Below are 13,637 nucleotides of genomic sequence, written 5' to 3'. Positions count from 1 at the left end.
GCAGTGAGGAGTCTGGAGTCTCTGAGTGTATTTTTGCTTATTGAGGACATTCTGGTACCTATTTGTCTCTTTTACATTTGTGGTCCTACCTTTCAGTAGTTGTATAATTTACTCAAGGACATTCATTAGTATCAGCTGTGCTGTGCAAGGCTGTCACTACTATAAAGAGCAGAACATGGATGTCCTGCTTTTGGCAAAACAGTATTTTATTTTTTTAACCACTGAGGTTAGATTTTTGTTGTTAAAATGAGAAATTGTGCAGAGGTGAACCTTTCACATAGTGTCCAGGAAACTCATAAAAACACCTACGATCTGATTTCATGGGGACTTGTTTTTCTGGTTGAATGTAGACAAGGGAATAGAAGAAGTTTTTTAAATGTTGTAATTGGCTCTGCATTTAATTCTCCTTGTTAATTTAGTTGCTCTGTGCAGCAGAAGAATACTGATAGGTCTGTAAGGTTGCTTTTCCTTCCAAGGGTAAAAGGGACTGCATAGCTTTTCTTTTTGAAAAGACCTCTTTAATTATGTGGTGGTATTTGGAATAACTACAATTAGAGGAGAAAAGCAGGGAGTGATTTAAAAATCATACTTAATAGCAGCTGCATTAGTTCTCTGGCTTTTGAAAGAGATGCAGGCATGGCTCAATGCATATTTACCAGATGGAGTTGTGGTGAAAAGGAAAGGCAAAATGGAGATGACAAACTTCTGAGTGACTTGAGGGAAGGTTGTCTATTGTAACATTTTGAGAGTGACCTTTGTTGACAAAAGATTGAGGAAGTATCAAATTTTGTATTTGTTGTCCTAAGATCCAGTCTTAAGAGTATGTTAATCAGTGTAGCTCTGATGACTCAATTACACCTTTTCTACAAAATAATAATAATAAAAAAAAAAGATCAACAACAAAAAAACAGAACCCCCAGTACTCAGATTGCTTCATTTTTGTGATAGCGGAATGCACCAATTAGGTCTCAAGCCAATTTGAAAGAAGTAACATGTATGACCATCTATGATGAATTAAATAAAGATGAAGGTGGTTGTGTGGCCACATTATTTTCTGAAGATGAATTAGTTATGGACATATAAATAGGTCAAGCTATGGTGTTTCAGGTTTTGTAGATATATGCTCAGCAATTAGGTATTTATACTGCAGTGAATTTGGAGCAATTTTCAGCTGATTTTAAAGCCCTGCTTTTAAATTGATTGTCTGCTCACTTGTGTGCAGCAGCCATGATTTTGTTTGCTATTTATGATATTTTAGTATGTTCAAGTATTGGAAAAGGTTTCTAGAATCCCAACCAGATTTAGAGCACGTATTGCTAGAGGCTGCAAAAACTTAAAATAAAGGCAGCTTTCACTCCAAACACTTTCTCTGTCAGCCTCACTTGTTTTGACTGTAAGTGTGGTTAATGTCATTTTACAAATGAGAATGGAGGCAGGGAAGTTGAGTCATTTGCTGAACTGCAGTGCTGGGCATTGAACCAAATTGCTTAAATTCCAGTCTACTTTTGATATGAAATCCTTGTTGCTTTTTGCTTATTTCTTAGAGCTCTCAAATGATTTGACATGATTAGCCAGAGTGAGCAGAGTAAGGCACCGTTCCCTTCCACCACGACAAAACTCCATTAGCAGAGCTATATCTGTACATTAGGAGTGCACTTATCCACATTAGCCTATATGCAGCTTGTAACGTGCTGTCAGAGGAATTAAATTTGTTCAGAAGTTGCTAAATGGGACATAGAATGTGGTGTTGAAGTGTGTGTTTGGAGGCTTGGATTCTGCTGGATGAGTAATTAGCCCCTGCTTATCTTTTACAAACATGGGGTCTTCATCAATGTTTACTGAAGTCAGTTGAAGTTTTGCTGAGGATTTTGGTGGGAGCAAGGTCTAAGTTTTAGTGTCAGATTTAGATATTTCTGAATTTAAAAATAATGGCATGGGAGCCAAAATGATGATGATTCCACTTTTAAAAATGAGGTACGATCTAACTTTATTTCTCTTCTTAAAAAAAAAAAAAAAAGTTTTTAGAAATACTGTATCACTAATGTAAAATTATAATGAAAGAGGTGGAAAAAAAAGGAGCTCTGTTTTAGTTGGGATGGAAAAACCACAAGTGCAATGGCTGACTTTTGTTTAGGGTTTTATTATAAACCATTAATAATGGCAGGAAAAGCCAGAGGATAAGTTCCTTTGTATTTTGGTGTATTTTCTCAGCTAGACCTTTACTTGACATTACCCTGCTGTGACAGGGCCAGGGATAGCAGAGAAAAGAAATCTATTTTCAGCTATGATTTGGAATGCAACAAAGAAACTATGTTTTAATTGAAATCAGACTTGGTGTGCATTTTAGTCATTAAAGAGGATTAGGATATATTAAGTCTCCTTGAGTCGTTGTGGGTTTGGGGGAACTTTTTTTTTTTTTTTTAATTTTCTTCTGATTCTTGGTGTTTGTTCTTTCTTTGCTGGTGCTGACACAAAATTCTCCTGGAGGGCCTGGTAGCAGGCCAGGGGTTCGGCTGCCCATGTCAGCCTGCACAGAACGACGTTATCCAGGAGCAGATATAATTGCAGTGGATAGAAGTTAACAGTCACAGTGTCTACCGCCTTCACAGAGATGCAGTGCTCCCCCTGGCAAATGTGCATGTTTTATCACTTGGAGGCCTTTTCCTTTTACCTCCCAAGGAAGGAGTGGTTTGTGGGTATCCTGAGAACACATATACTTTGAATTGTATTGCTCATAAATCCACATATGCTGTGCAGTTTCTAGTTCTTCTACTGTAAGAAAATGAGTTATCTTCTGCCACAACATTCTTTGTCGTATCAGCAAATTCCAGCTCAGCCAGTAAGTGTTGCTAACTAGGCTTGTATGATTTTGAAGGGCTTTGACAGAAAAGATCAGATTTTGTTGCTGTGCAGTAGAACAAAACGTTTACAATAATCTTTGGATGTAAAGTCTCTATGAAAGCGCAATTTGAAACATGAACCCTTTAACTACGCTTCCTGGTTACAAAATGCATGGTTGGCAAAGCAGGGTTTTGAAATGGGGATTTCAGACAAACAAGGCCTTTAAGTTCCCATTCATCATAGCACCTACAGAATAAGTAAAGATGAGTTTTGATTCCTGAGTGGAAATGGTGAAAATACTATAAAAACACAAGTTGTGAAGTGCCATATAAATTCCTGGTATCCCACCAGAACTCTAATTATCGCAAAGTGTCTCAACAGCAAGCAATAAAGTGTACATAGTGGCAACTCGATACGGTTTGGCTATTTCTCACTGGCACGTCTAAGGCATGAGCCTAGTAGATTTTGGAGGCTTCATCCATGTGTTTAAAGTTAGGCAATGCTTATGCACCTATTTGAAATGGGGCCTCATTTAAAGCAGGATAAATTGGGTGTCCTTCATTGGAATTGCTCTGGAATGTATTATAACCCTGCTAAAGTTACTAAAGAGTTAATCTAACCCCTTAAAGTTATGCTAGATTGGTACCATTTTAGCTGAGATCGAGATCTGACTCTTAACTCCTTAAAATGGAAAACAGTATCATTTATTTTCAGTTTTCAGAGTAACCCAGTTTGACTCACTATGGCAACAACAGTGGGACATAGAGTAACAAAGAGTAATCGTTCCCTCCACCAAGACACTTCTTCAACAGGTCATCTTGTTCAGGAGCAATAAAACTGTTCAGAACAGGCCTGGGTCAAATGCAGAAGTCAGGATGCCCCATCGCTGCTGCCACAGCACGCTACGGCTTATTCATGTGTATTTAATCAGCAGCTTATGCTCCTCATCTCCTTCCTGTATAGGAGCAGGGCAGGGTTCTTTCATTAGTATATTTCGTAGAATCACAGAATGGTTTGGGTTGGAAGGGACCTTAAAGATCATCTAATTCCACCCCGCCTGTTTTTTGTGGTTTTTTTTTTTTTTTTTGAGGAAGCCTCTGTGTCCTTCTCTAAGTCTTTCTCATTTCACCTTCATTCATTGCTACTAAAAGAAATACAATTTAAAAGAATACAAAATCACAGTTTTTCAACTAACTTCACCAACAGAAATGGTTCCTGAAAGTAACAGATCTATTACTCCTTTCACAGTTTGTATCAATGTAAAATAGGATCAGAGAATGAGGGTTTGCTAAGAATGAATCATAGAATCATCTACGTTGGAAAAGACATCCAAGATCATCAAGTCCAACCGTAAACTTGACCTACTGCATCCCATCACTAAATCATGTCCCTTAGTGCCATGTTCACACGTCTCTTAAATGCTTCCAGGGATGGAGACTCAGTTGCTTCCTTGGGCCACCTGTTCCAATGCTTGATCACACTCTGTGAAAAAATTCTTCCTAATATCTAATCTAAACCTCCCCTGGTGCAACCTGAAACCTTGAGTCCCACCACTTGTCACCTGCGAAAAGAGACTGGATTCCAAGGAGTTTTTAATTTAAAGTCAAATAAAGTTATGAGGTGCTTCTTAGTTTTCACTCTTATGAATTAGGAAAGATACCTATGGACAGTTTGCATTTTCAAAGAGCTGCATTGAACAGTCTGCCCTTTAAAAATAGTGCCCAACTCTTTTTTTTTTTTAATTATTTATTTAAAAATCAAATTAGCTTTTTAAGCTATTAAAAGAATTGACCTTAACTTCACTAATGCAATCATCTCACCATATTCCCATCATACAAATTAGCCTAGAGGAAGAACAATTATCGTCCTAGAACTTTGCTTAATTATTGCCTGATTGCTTCTTCAACCTTCTTCCTTTAAAATCATTCTTCCACTTCTTTCTTGTCATCCTACTCTGTCTTCCTACTGTGTCTTGTAGAAACTATCACCATTCCCTGCAAATGGAGCGTCCAGTACATTTTTCCACAACCTCACCTGTGCATTATTTATTTTGTCAGTCTAGGTATGCCCTAGAATGTCCCATAGGCAAGAGTTTTGCATCAGCAAAATGGACTATGGAGAGGCCTCTGGAAGAGTTTCTCTTCTGAACACAGGCTTCCTGATGCTGTGCTCAGATAAAACCAGTATGAATTGCCACTCTTGTTCTTTCTGAAGTTACACAGATCATTCATAAAGGGACAGTTACAGCTATTCTTCCTCCAGGTAGCATTTTGAATCTTGTGATTATCCAGCCATATAATGACTATAATAGCTAGCACAGTAAGCCTGCTGTAATTGTGCTGGAATTTTATTTAATTTTCTTGGTGACCTGGGTTTGCTGCTTATTTTGTTGGGTGTGTAATTGTGCCCCTGAGGACAAAAGGGAAGAGAGACAGGACATTCACGTCATGATAGAAAGAAAATAATGCTCCTACCACTTTTGATCTTAAATTAGGTGACATACAGAAAGAGAGAGAGATTAGCGTCTTGTTTTTAACACGTGTGTGTATCCAGCAGCATTCCCACCAATAAATGTTGCTGACGTCAGATGTGCTTCTTGAACATTTGGTTTGTGTTCTCCTTCTGTTAAACAGGCTCTTAGCAAACAATTCATGCTTTTGAGCCTAATGTTATATAAACTTTTACTATCTGGGAATTAAGCACAGTTATGAATCTCCATCCAGAAAAGAAAGGGGGTCTCTTTCTCGTCTCCCAGCCTTACGTGCACTCTTTCTGGAGTCCTTTGGAAGCTACCAAGGCACGTAAGAGTAAACAGGGTGACACTATTATTCCCTGTTGGCATCTTTTGGATTGGGTGGAGTGACAGCAGAAACAAAGCTACCCCAATCCACTCACCAAGAGCAATGGGGTCAGTAAGGTCTGGGATGGGCATCTGCCATGGCAGGATGTAAAGTACCATAGTATTCTCCAGTCCTCTAAGATGTCTGTGAGTTATAAATTTCCTAGGTGATTCTGGTGACATGCTTGGAGATGCCTTAGGCTTGGAACTCAGCATGTTTTCATTAACATAGTATTATTATCGGATGGACAGTGGCCTGGATTGGAAAACACTCTCCGACATGGGAAGCATCCCCACAGTGGTTAGCCTGAATGTACACTGCAGTCATGCAGGATCAGGCTTTACTCTGCTAGGAGCTGCAAAGCAGGAGGGAGGTCCTGGCCCCTGCTCCAGGCAGCTTTCAAAGTAGTAGTAGTACAGTAGTAAATGCGTAATGGAAAGAGTGTTGACATATACTGGAGTTGCAGAGCATTTTTTGTTTCAAGAAACACCCCAGATGATGGACCTGTCTGGAGTGCGGTATTGTATTGCCAGCTGATTCGTGACCGACAGCCTTTTTCTAGCTGTTTTAAGAAAAGAATAGCTTGGCAATAAAGGATAATTATGAAATTTGAAGATGTAATTTGGAAAACACTCTTAACTGCCTTTTTAACAGCATCTTCAAGCTGTTTATATTTTTAAGGCGTAATTAAATTATTTGAACTAAGCCACCATAAATTCAATGGCTAACTGTATCTCAGGATATAAATTTTCAGCAGTAGAGTAAGTTAAAAAGTCCATGCTTTCAATTAAAATGTTAATGTTTATCTTGAATTATTACACAGTTATGCTACTTCTAAAAATGTTTCCTTTCTTTAGCATAAGGGAGAAAATCTCCAAACCCACTGACAGGTAAATGTTTACAAGTGCTGGTGATTTCAGGTTTATGACCTTCCGGAGCTGTTCCTGTGTTTGCTGTAGATAATTGCTCAACATTTCTCATTGTTTTCTCTGGAAGTAAGTGCTGCTGTACCTGTCTTATTCTTGTACCTGATTTATGTTCTTGTTGTAGCTTTGCTCTGTTATTCCATATCTCAGCTCCTCGTTTAGTGCAAACTTTCCGTGCCTCGTAGAATGGAAGCAAAGATGTGATATTTCTCCCTGCTTGCCAATTATTGTGAGCTTATTAGAGGGCAAATGCTTTAATGCTGAGGATTGTTTTAACGGTTAGGGCTGACAGATTAGCGGAGCCTTGAACTAAGATTCCGTCTTATGCCAACTTCCTGGGACATCTCAGCAATTCATTTTGTCTCTTAATCTCTCATCTCTCTCTCTTTTTTCTTTTTTTTTTTCATTCTAAGCAAAATAAAATGATAGCATTCACGTATCTGACAATGGCTGTGAAAACAAATACACTGACGCCTGGAGTGGTCAAATATGCTATTGCGGGTTTCAGAGCCACAGAAAATATTGTTAAGCAAGTTATTCTTTAAAGTCATGATTTATTTTTTCTTGTGGGAATTGTGGCAGAATTAGAATTTATGGAGCAATTAGAATCAGAACTCTTGAAAGAGCAGGTAGGGACTGGGAAATCTGAAATGTGGCACCCTCAGCAGAGAAATGGCATAGGAAAGAGGTAGTCAAACAGGGTGTTACACTCAGTGTCATTAGAGGATGGTGTATAGATTTTTATCTTGTCTTCCCACCTAGTGCTGATTTGTTAAGTGGCTGTACGATTTTACCACCTCAGGGGGGTATATTATACCTAATCTCATAAACTAAAGGATTTGCAAACCTAATCAATATTTGAATAGAAGACTTCAGTGGGAAGCTTTCATGTAACAGGAAGGATTTGGTGAATCACCTTCTGCATCAGCACCACAGAATAACTGCCCAAATGCAACACGAAACTTTGCTGCAAGAGCTGCCACCTCCTGAGTGAGACCTGGAAAAAAGGTTGATTCCCTGTGAATTGCGCTAGCACTTCTGTTTGTTTTTGTTGAGAGAAAGCATCCGTATTTGGACCCGTACTCTCGTCTAGATTCATTGTTTCTGTTGTCATCTTTGTTTAAAGTAAGCATCACATGTTGTATTACTTGTTTTGAATTGCAGCATGTACTGAAACATCCCTTTATAAAATAAAAGCAGCGATCTCTGTTAACAGTCGTTCGAACAGTGACTAAAGCAACCCAACCTAACATTGATTGGGTTGAAAATTTAACTGTTATGTGAGCACTACTTTTATGCTATAAACATGAAAAAGTCTTTAGAATAATTTACGGTAGAATTACACTGCATTGCTGTCAAATGTTAATGGATGGAAAGCATACGTACTTCATATGTAGTATTGTTTAAATTATAGCTATTTGCAATTTTTAAAATCATATTTAAAAGTTAGCCCTCATTAGATATTTTTTTTTCAAAAATTTAGTTTTTCTCTGCTTCCATTTTTAATAGATAAGTTGAAAACTCCTGACAAGAGGAAAGAGGATGTTAACAGAATTATTTGCAGACTGTTAATGACACAAATGCTAGAAGGCCGCTTCAATAATTTATGTTATTACAACTAACATAGACGTTCCTGGTCAAGAACATATTGTAGTCTTAGCAGACCAGCCGGCATCTGGCTGCCAATGTTTGAAGGGATGTATTTGGGACTCTATATCGAGAGCAACCAGAAGCTGAATTGATCAGATAAAGGGAAGCAGGAAGCAGTGACTGGGCTGCCAACACACCTGGATCTGCGTCCTCATCCCCACAGTGATGCTTGTGCCAAATCCGTGTTGTTCTAGCAAGACCTGAGGTGTTTTGATACCCCACTTTGTGAACTGCTTTGTATTCTGTGAATGAAAAATACCTTGTAAGCACAAAATACTGATTAAAAGAATGCTTTTACCAGCAAAGAAATGGGAGTGAAAAACAACTATGCATATAAAGTTTTGTTTGGACTTGGAACTTTTTATTTATTTATCTATCTATTTATGTATTTATTAAAATATGCTTGGGGTCTAAAGTACAGGCTGAAAGCCCAGGTAGTTTATATTCTCTACAACCAAGCCATCAAATAGCTCTGCTTGCCTAAAACAGAAAAAAATCACGTCTTCAATTTTTCCACTCTTAGGTTTCTAGGCTTTGTCAATAATATCTGCTCCTTTATCAGCCCCATACACAACACACGGCTCCTCGCACAGCTGCTCTCTCCTGTCCAGTTCTGCGCCCAGTAGCAGAGCCCCTCTCAGGCCAAGCTGGTGCAGCTCCTGCACGGCTCCTGCAGCCCCTGGCCACCATCGCTGGGACCCGTGGTTGCAACCAGTACCGATCTGTTACTGTCATTCTCTTAGTGTCTGTGTATTGAGGAAGGGTGGAGATCACATCCTGAAATTTCCCAAGATGACAGCATCAAACACCATTTTTGAGGTATTGCAGCTTGTAGCAGACCCTGAACAGATTTAATCTAAATTTTGGTGGTTTAATAGCAGAATTGTGCCACTGTTATTGTGTGAAGGAGCTCCAAATGGATGGCAGTCATACAGTTGATCTATTTTTAAAAGAAAATCTTCTTTAGCTCTCAGTATATCAGATTTGCCACTTTACTTTTCCATAGGTTTCAGTTACATTTGGAACTGGAAACCTGATAAGACTTGAAAGGTGCATTCAGTCAATGTTCTGTGGCCTGCAGTGAAGGATTCTTAACCTTTTCATTCTACTTACTCTGATGTTTTCTCCCCATTTCAAAATCAATTTGAATTGATCCCTCCATCATGCTTTTGGACTCATTTAAGACACTTCCTATTGGAATCTGCTGTTTGTGAAATCTGCTATCGTTTTTTGGTTTACACAGGGAGCTTTAAGGGGAGGATGCTTACTGCAAAAGATTCCAGATTTCTGACTCCCATTCCCCAAAACTCATTTATGGGAAAGTAAATACTTAATGTCTGTCAGGCTCAAATAACTAAGCTACACTTTAAAACAAATTGAATAGTAAAAATCCAATAATCCTAATTTACCAGTAACATCTATAAACATTTATCTTCTATCTTGTTGGAACAGATCTTGACAGATCTCCATGTGTTTAGTTACTGCAAACATAAAGCTATACCTCTGCAGCTGTTTTATCCTCACCCCAACAATTGCTCTGTGCTGCTGAGACAGGAGAGGTAATTGGATGCTCTTCTTTTTTTGACAGGTACTGGACTGGATTGAAAATCATGGGGAAGCCTTTCTGAGTAAACACACAGGAGTTGGGAAGTCTCTACATAGAGCACGTGCACTGCAGAAAAGACACGATGATTTTGAAGAGGTAGCACAGGTAAGAGTCTGAATCAAAGACTTCTGCTTTCTGGCTTGATTTTTGTTACTCCTCTCATACATTAAGAAAAAATCTACTGGAATTTCGGGGGCCTGGTAAATTCACACTGCTCTCTTCAAACATTGGGAGCTGACCAGGATCCTTGCACAGTTTGTATGCTACGTGTGGTAGCAGCAGCAGTTGCAATTAGAAAATCACTGCAGTGGGTGGGTCTGTGCAAGTACAGCCTGTTGCCTAGAAAGATTTTTGTTTATTTGTTTCAGAATGAGAGGATAGCTATTATTGTTGTTACAGGATCTTCCTCATAGCACAGCACAAGCAAGGCATGACGAGGAATTTTGGTATGAAGCCAAAATTCCTGCCTGAAAGCCCATAACTTTTCCTTGAAGCATGGTCATAGCAGATGTTTAAACATACATCTAGCCTTTACTTATGGAATTTAAATGAAGGAGGAAACTTGATAAGTTCTTCCAGGGACCAATTATTTTTATTCTTTTAATAAAAAAAAAAAATATGGCCAGAAATTATCCAGTCTCAGTTCTGCCTGCCAGATCATGTTACACTTTTTGTTTTAGATTGAAGCATCATCTGTCAGAAATTGGTCTCCTGTGAAGGTACTCCTGCATTGGGTATTTTAGATAAAATCCTGATTGATACATTCTGCTTTACATAGATTAAATGCTTTGCCTTCCTGATGAATGCAGGCAGGTTATTGCGCAAATATTTCACTGTGGCATAAGACAACAATGTTTTAGACTTTGGTTTCATTTTTCTGTGGTAACTTTCCCATGTGTTGGCCTAGTTTAGTTTTAGATGTTTCCAGCAACAGGGACGTAACTCTTTCACTGTGCTCCATGGGAAATTATTTCACTGCCTGACAGCAGCTACTGGCAGGATTATTTTTATTTTTTCTCTCCCTGATATTCAGTATATAGATATATATGTATATAAACTGTTGTTTATATCCCTTTAGTCTTGCTTATCTCACTTAAGGAGGTAAATGCCAAGGAAGGAGATGAAATAACAGCCCTGCAATATCTGTTGAATGTTATCTTGTCTTCTCCTAAGTGCCTCTTATCCACGTTAAGCATATTTAAATCTGCTAACATGTTCTTATTAAACGCTCTTTTGTTAACTATTTCCTTGAATCCATTCAGTTTGCCGACATCCTTCTTTTAATTAGACATTCAGCTATCACTCTAAACTCATATTCCTTGGCTTGATATTGAATTTCAGTGTTACCTTTCAGCTGTGATGAGGTATCTTTGCATACCACTGACAAATCACACAATCTGAAAGCAGCAGTTCTAGACTGATGGACCTCTAAAATTTTGTAAGACCTCCTGTGGATTTAAAACTTCTGACAATAGATTTGAAATTCTAGAGTTAACTTATGCAAATGGATTAAAATAGGCCCTAGGCTGGAGGCTGCAAACCACAGTCTTACAGGGCCCATCCAAAAGCAGAAGTTAGTGGGAGGTTTCATCCTGAAATCAACATAAGGTGCCTTCCCAAAGATGTGTTTAAGTCAGATAGCCATTATTGGATGCAATACTAATGGTAACTGAATGAGAATGAAGGTCTAGTAATACACAGGAGCTGAAACTAGGTGATCTAGTGTCTTTTGTGGCATTAATATTCTCTGAATCTCCCTCCCGTATGATATATTAGCTTCACAGTTCCAGTTATATCTCACATTACTGGATCAGTTTTTTTGTTGTTGTTGTTGTTTTTCTTTTTTTCCTCCTCCTTGAGTACTACCTCACTGGAGATGTAGGAAACAAATTAAGAACAGGTGAGGAAAGACAGAAGAATAACATTGTCTTGACAACAGAGATGGGAGCAAGCTGTGCAACTGAGTCTTGCAGCACAGGAGCTGGAGAGTATTTTCAATAAGCGTACTTTGAAAATGCACCAAACGGTTTTAATTCACCTGTTGCAGAGCAATTAAAAGTGGGTTCTGTAACACACATAGCAAGAAACAGAGGTAATAGCCAAATGACAGAAGGGAAACGTCAATTTACCAAAATAAAAATGGATAGGAACCCTGTCTAATATCTAGTTGAATAGCAGGTCTCCTAGAAGTGCTAAAATTGTGGCTGAATCTTAATCCTCAAGGTCTGGACTAGAACTCCACTTTCTGTATGCCTTGACAAGTCAAGAAGGACTCGAATGCCCAGGCCAGTGGCAGGCCGGCAGCGGCCGCCATTTTGTCTCCTCCCGTTGCAGTGAGAAGGGGACGAGGCGGAGCAGTGTGTTGCTGGTGCGCTGCGGTTCCCTGAATTCTGAATTTTGTGTGGTACTCTATTGAGCCAGGAGTTGGACTCGATGATCCTTGTGGGTCCCTTCCAGCTTGGGATATTCTGTGATTCTGTGAACTGTCTGCACATTGGAAACAACAGCTCAGATAAGGCTTACTCCACTGGACGATGTAATTTAGGGAGGTGTCTGTGTGTAGGTACTAGGGTAAGTCAGAATGAAATTACTTCACGTAAGAGTTTCTTACCCCTCATACTAGTCCTCTTCATTAAATATCTCAGGCTGGATAACTTCAGATACATCTCTATTCACTTCACACGGCCAAATTCAGCGTGGAGTAAAGGGCTTGTGAATCTAGTTCACTGGATGTGAGGCCATGGGTTCAAATGAAGGTGGGCATTTGGCGGAAGGATGGAAAGAGGAGAGAAAAATATAAATCATATGGGTATAGAATCCCTTCTATGTTCCTCTGAATATGATTCCTTCACTTCTGTGATCACCTTGCTTTCACTCACTTAGCACTAATGTGTGTCTTGTTCCTCCGCCTGGACAATTGTGAGCAGTCCTGTGCTCCGACTATGAACTTTATGGTTCTTCCTAATTAGAAATAATTGACAGAAGTCAAACTCAGCTACTTTCCCCCTGTCTTTGATTGGAATAGTTCCTGGGCCCTTCCTCTGGTGCATTCACACCACCAGAACACCACTGCTAATTTATGAAGCTTGTCTGCAGCGTGACACTGGAATGTGAGGCTGGCAAATGGACATGGGGACATGGGCTGGGGGAAGTGAAAGGAATCTCAGGCTTTATCCCAGGTCAAGGACTTGAGAATATAATATTCTTTGCTTTCAAAAGAGTAATAGCAAGGGTAAGAGGGAGGGCCATAAATTTATCACACCTGGAGTTTTCCTGCAGAAGCTTTCCATGAGGTCGATTTTGTGTTGAGGAATAAATCTCCTCCCCACTCTGATTATGACCAGTTTTTACTCTTCCTGATTCCCTTCCTCCTGATGCTTAACTCTTTAGAGTTGGTCTATAATTAATTCATTTTAACTTGTTTAATTTTATTTTTTTTCTCATGATAGTAAATAACTTTGCCATGGCTAAGGTGGATAACTGGTATCGCTTATTCCTGATACAGCCATGTAACAAAGCACACATGCTAAGATCCTGAAACAAAAGACTGAAGAGTATGCCCACTCCTCTCATCAGGATGTCAGTTATTGTCTGCTAATGATTTTATATATATATATATATTTTAACTGTAATACTCACATACCTGGTGAGACTGACAGTACAAGTCTTCTTGCTTCTGGCAGTTCTCTGAAAATAACACATAGTCTGCCATACAGTATAAATTTATTCTTCAACATCTACTTTCTTTTGGCTCTGATATATTTGTTCTTATCT

General features: G+C 39.0%; 1 protein-coding gene across 19 annotated transcripts in view; it reads left to right on the top strand.

Annotated features, from left to right (window-relative positions):
- The window catches only part of KALRN (kalirin RhoGEF kinase), a 502,830-nt gene that overhangs the window by 261,431 nt on the left and 227,762 nt on the right, over window positions 1-13,637 (top strand). For all 19 annotated transcript variants that reach the window (XR_007166315.2, XR_007166316.2, XM_048072237.2 and 16 more), the window contains one exon: window positions 9,846-9,968. Coding sequence is in view for 17 of the 19 variants with exons in the window: in XM_048072237.2 (XP_047928194.2) it covers window positions 9,846-9,968 (123 nt within the window). In the remaining 2 variants the exon portion in view is untranslated. The remainder of the gene's footprint in view (window positions 1-9,845; window positions 9,969-13,637) is intronic.

The sequence above is a fragment of the Anser cygnoides genome, chromosome 6, assembly GCF_040182565.1.
Source record: "Anser cygnoides isolate HZ-2024a breed goose chromosome 6, Taihu_goose_T2T_genome, whole genome shotgun sequence".
Classification (NCBI taxonomy): Eukaryota; Metazoa; Chordata; class Aves; order Anseriformes; family Anatidae; genus Anser; species Anser cygnoides.
Note: the sequence above shows the minus strand (reverse complement) of the source record. Positions and strands in the feature narration are given on the sequence as shown.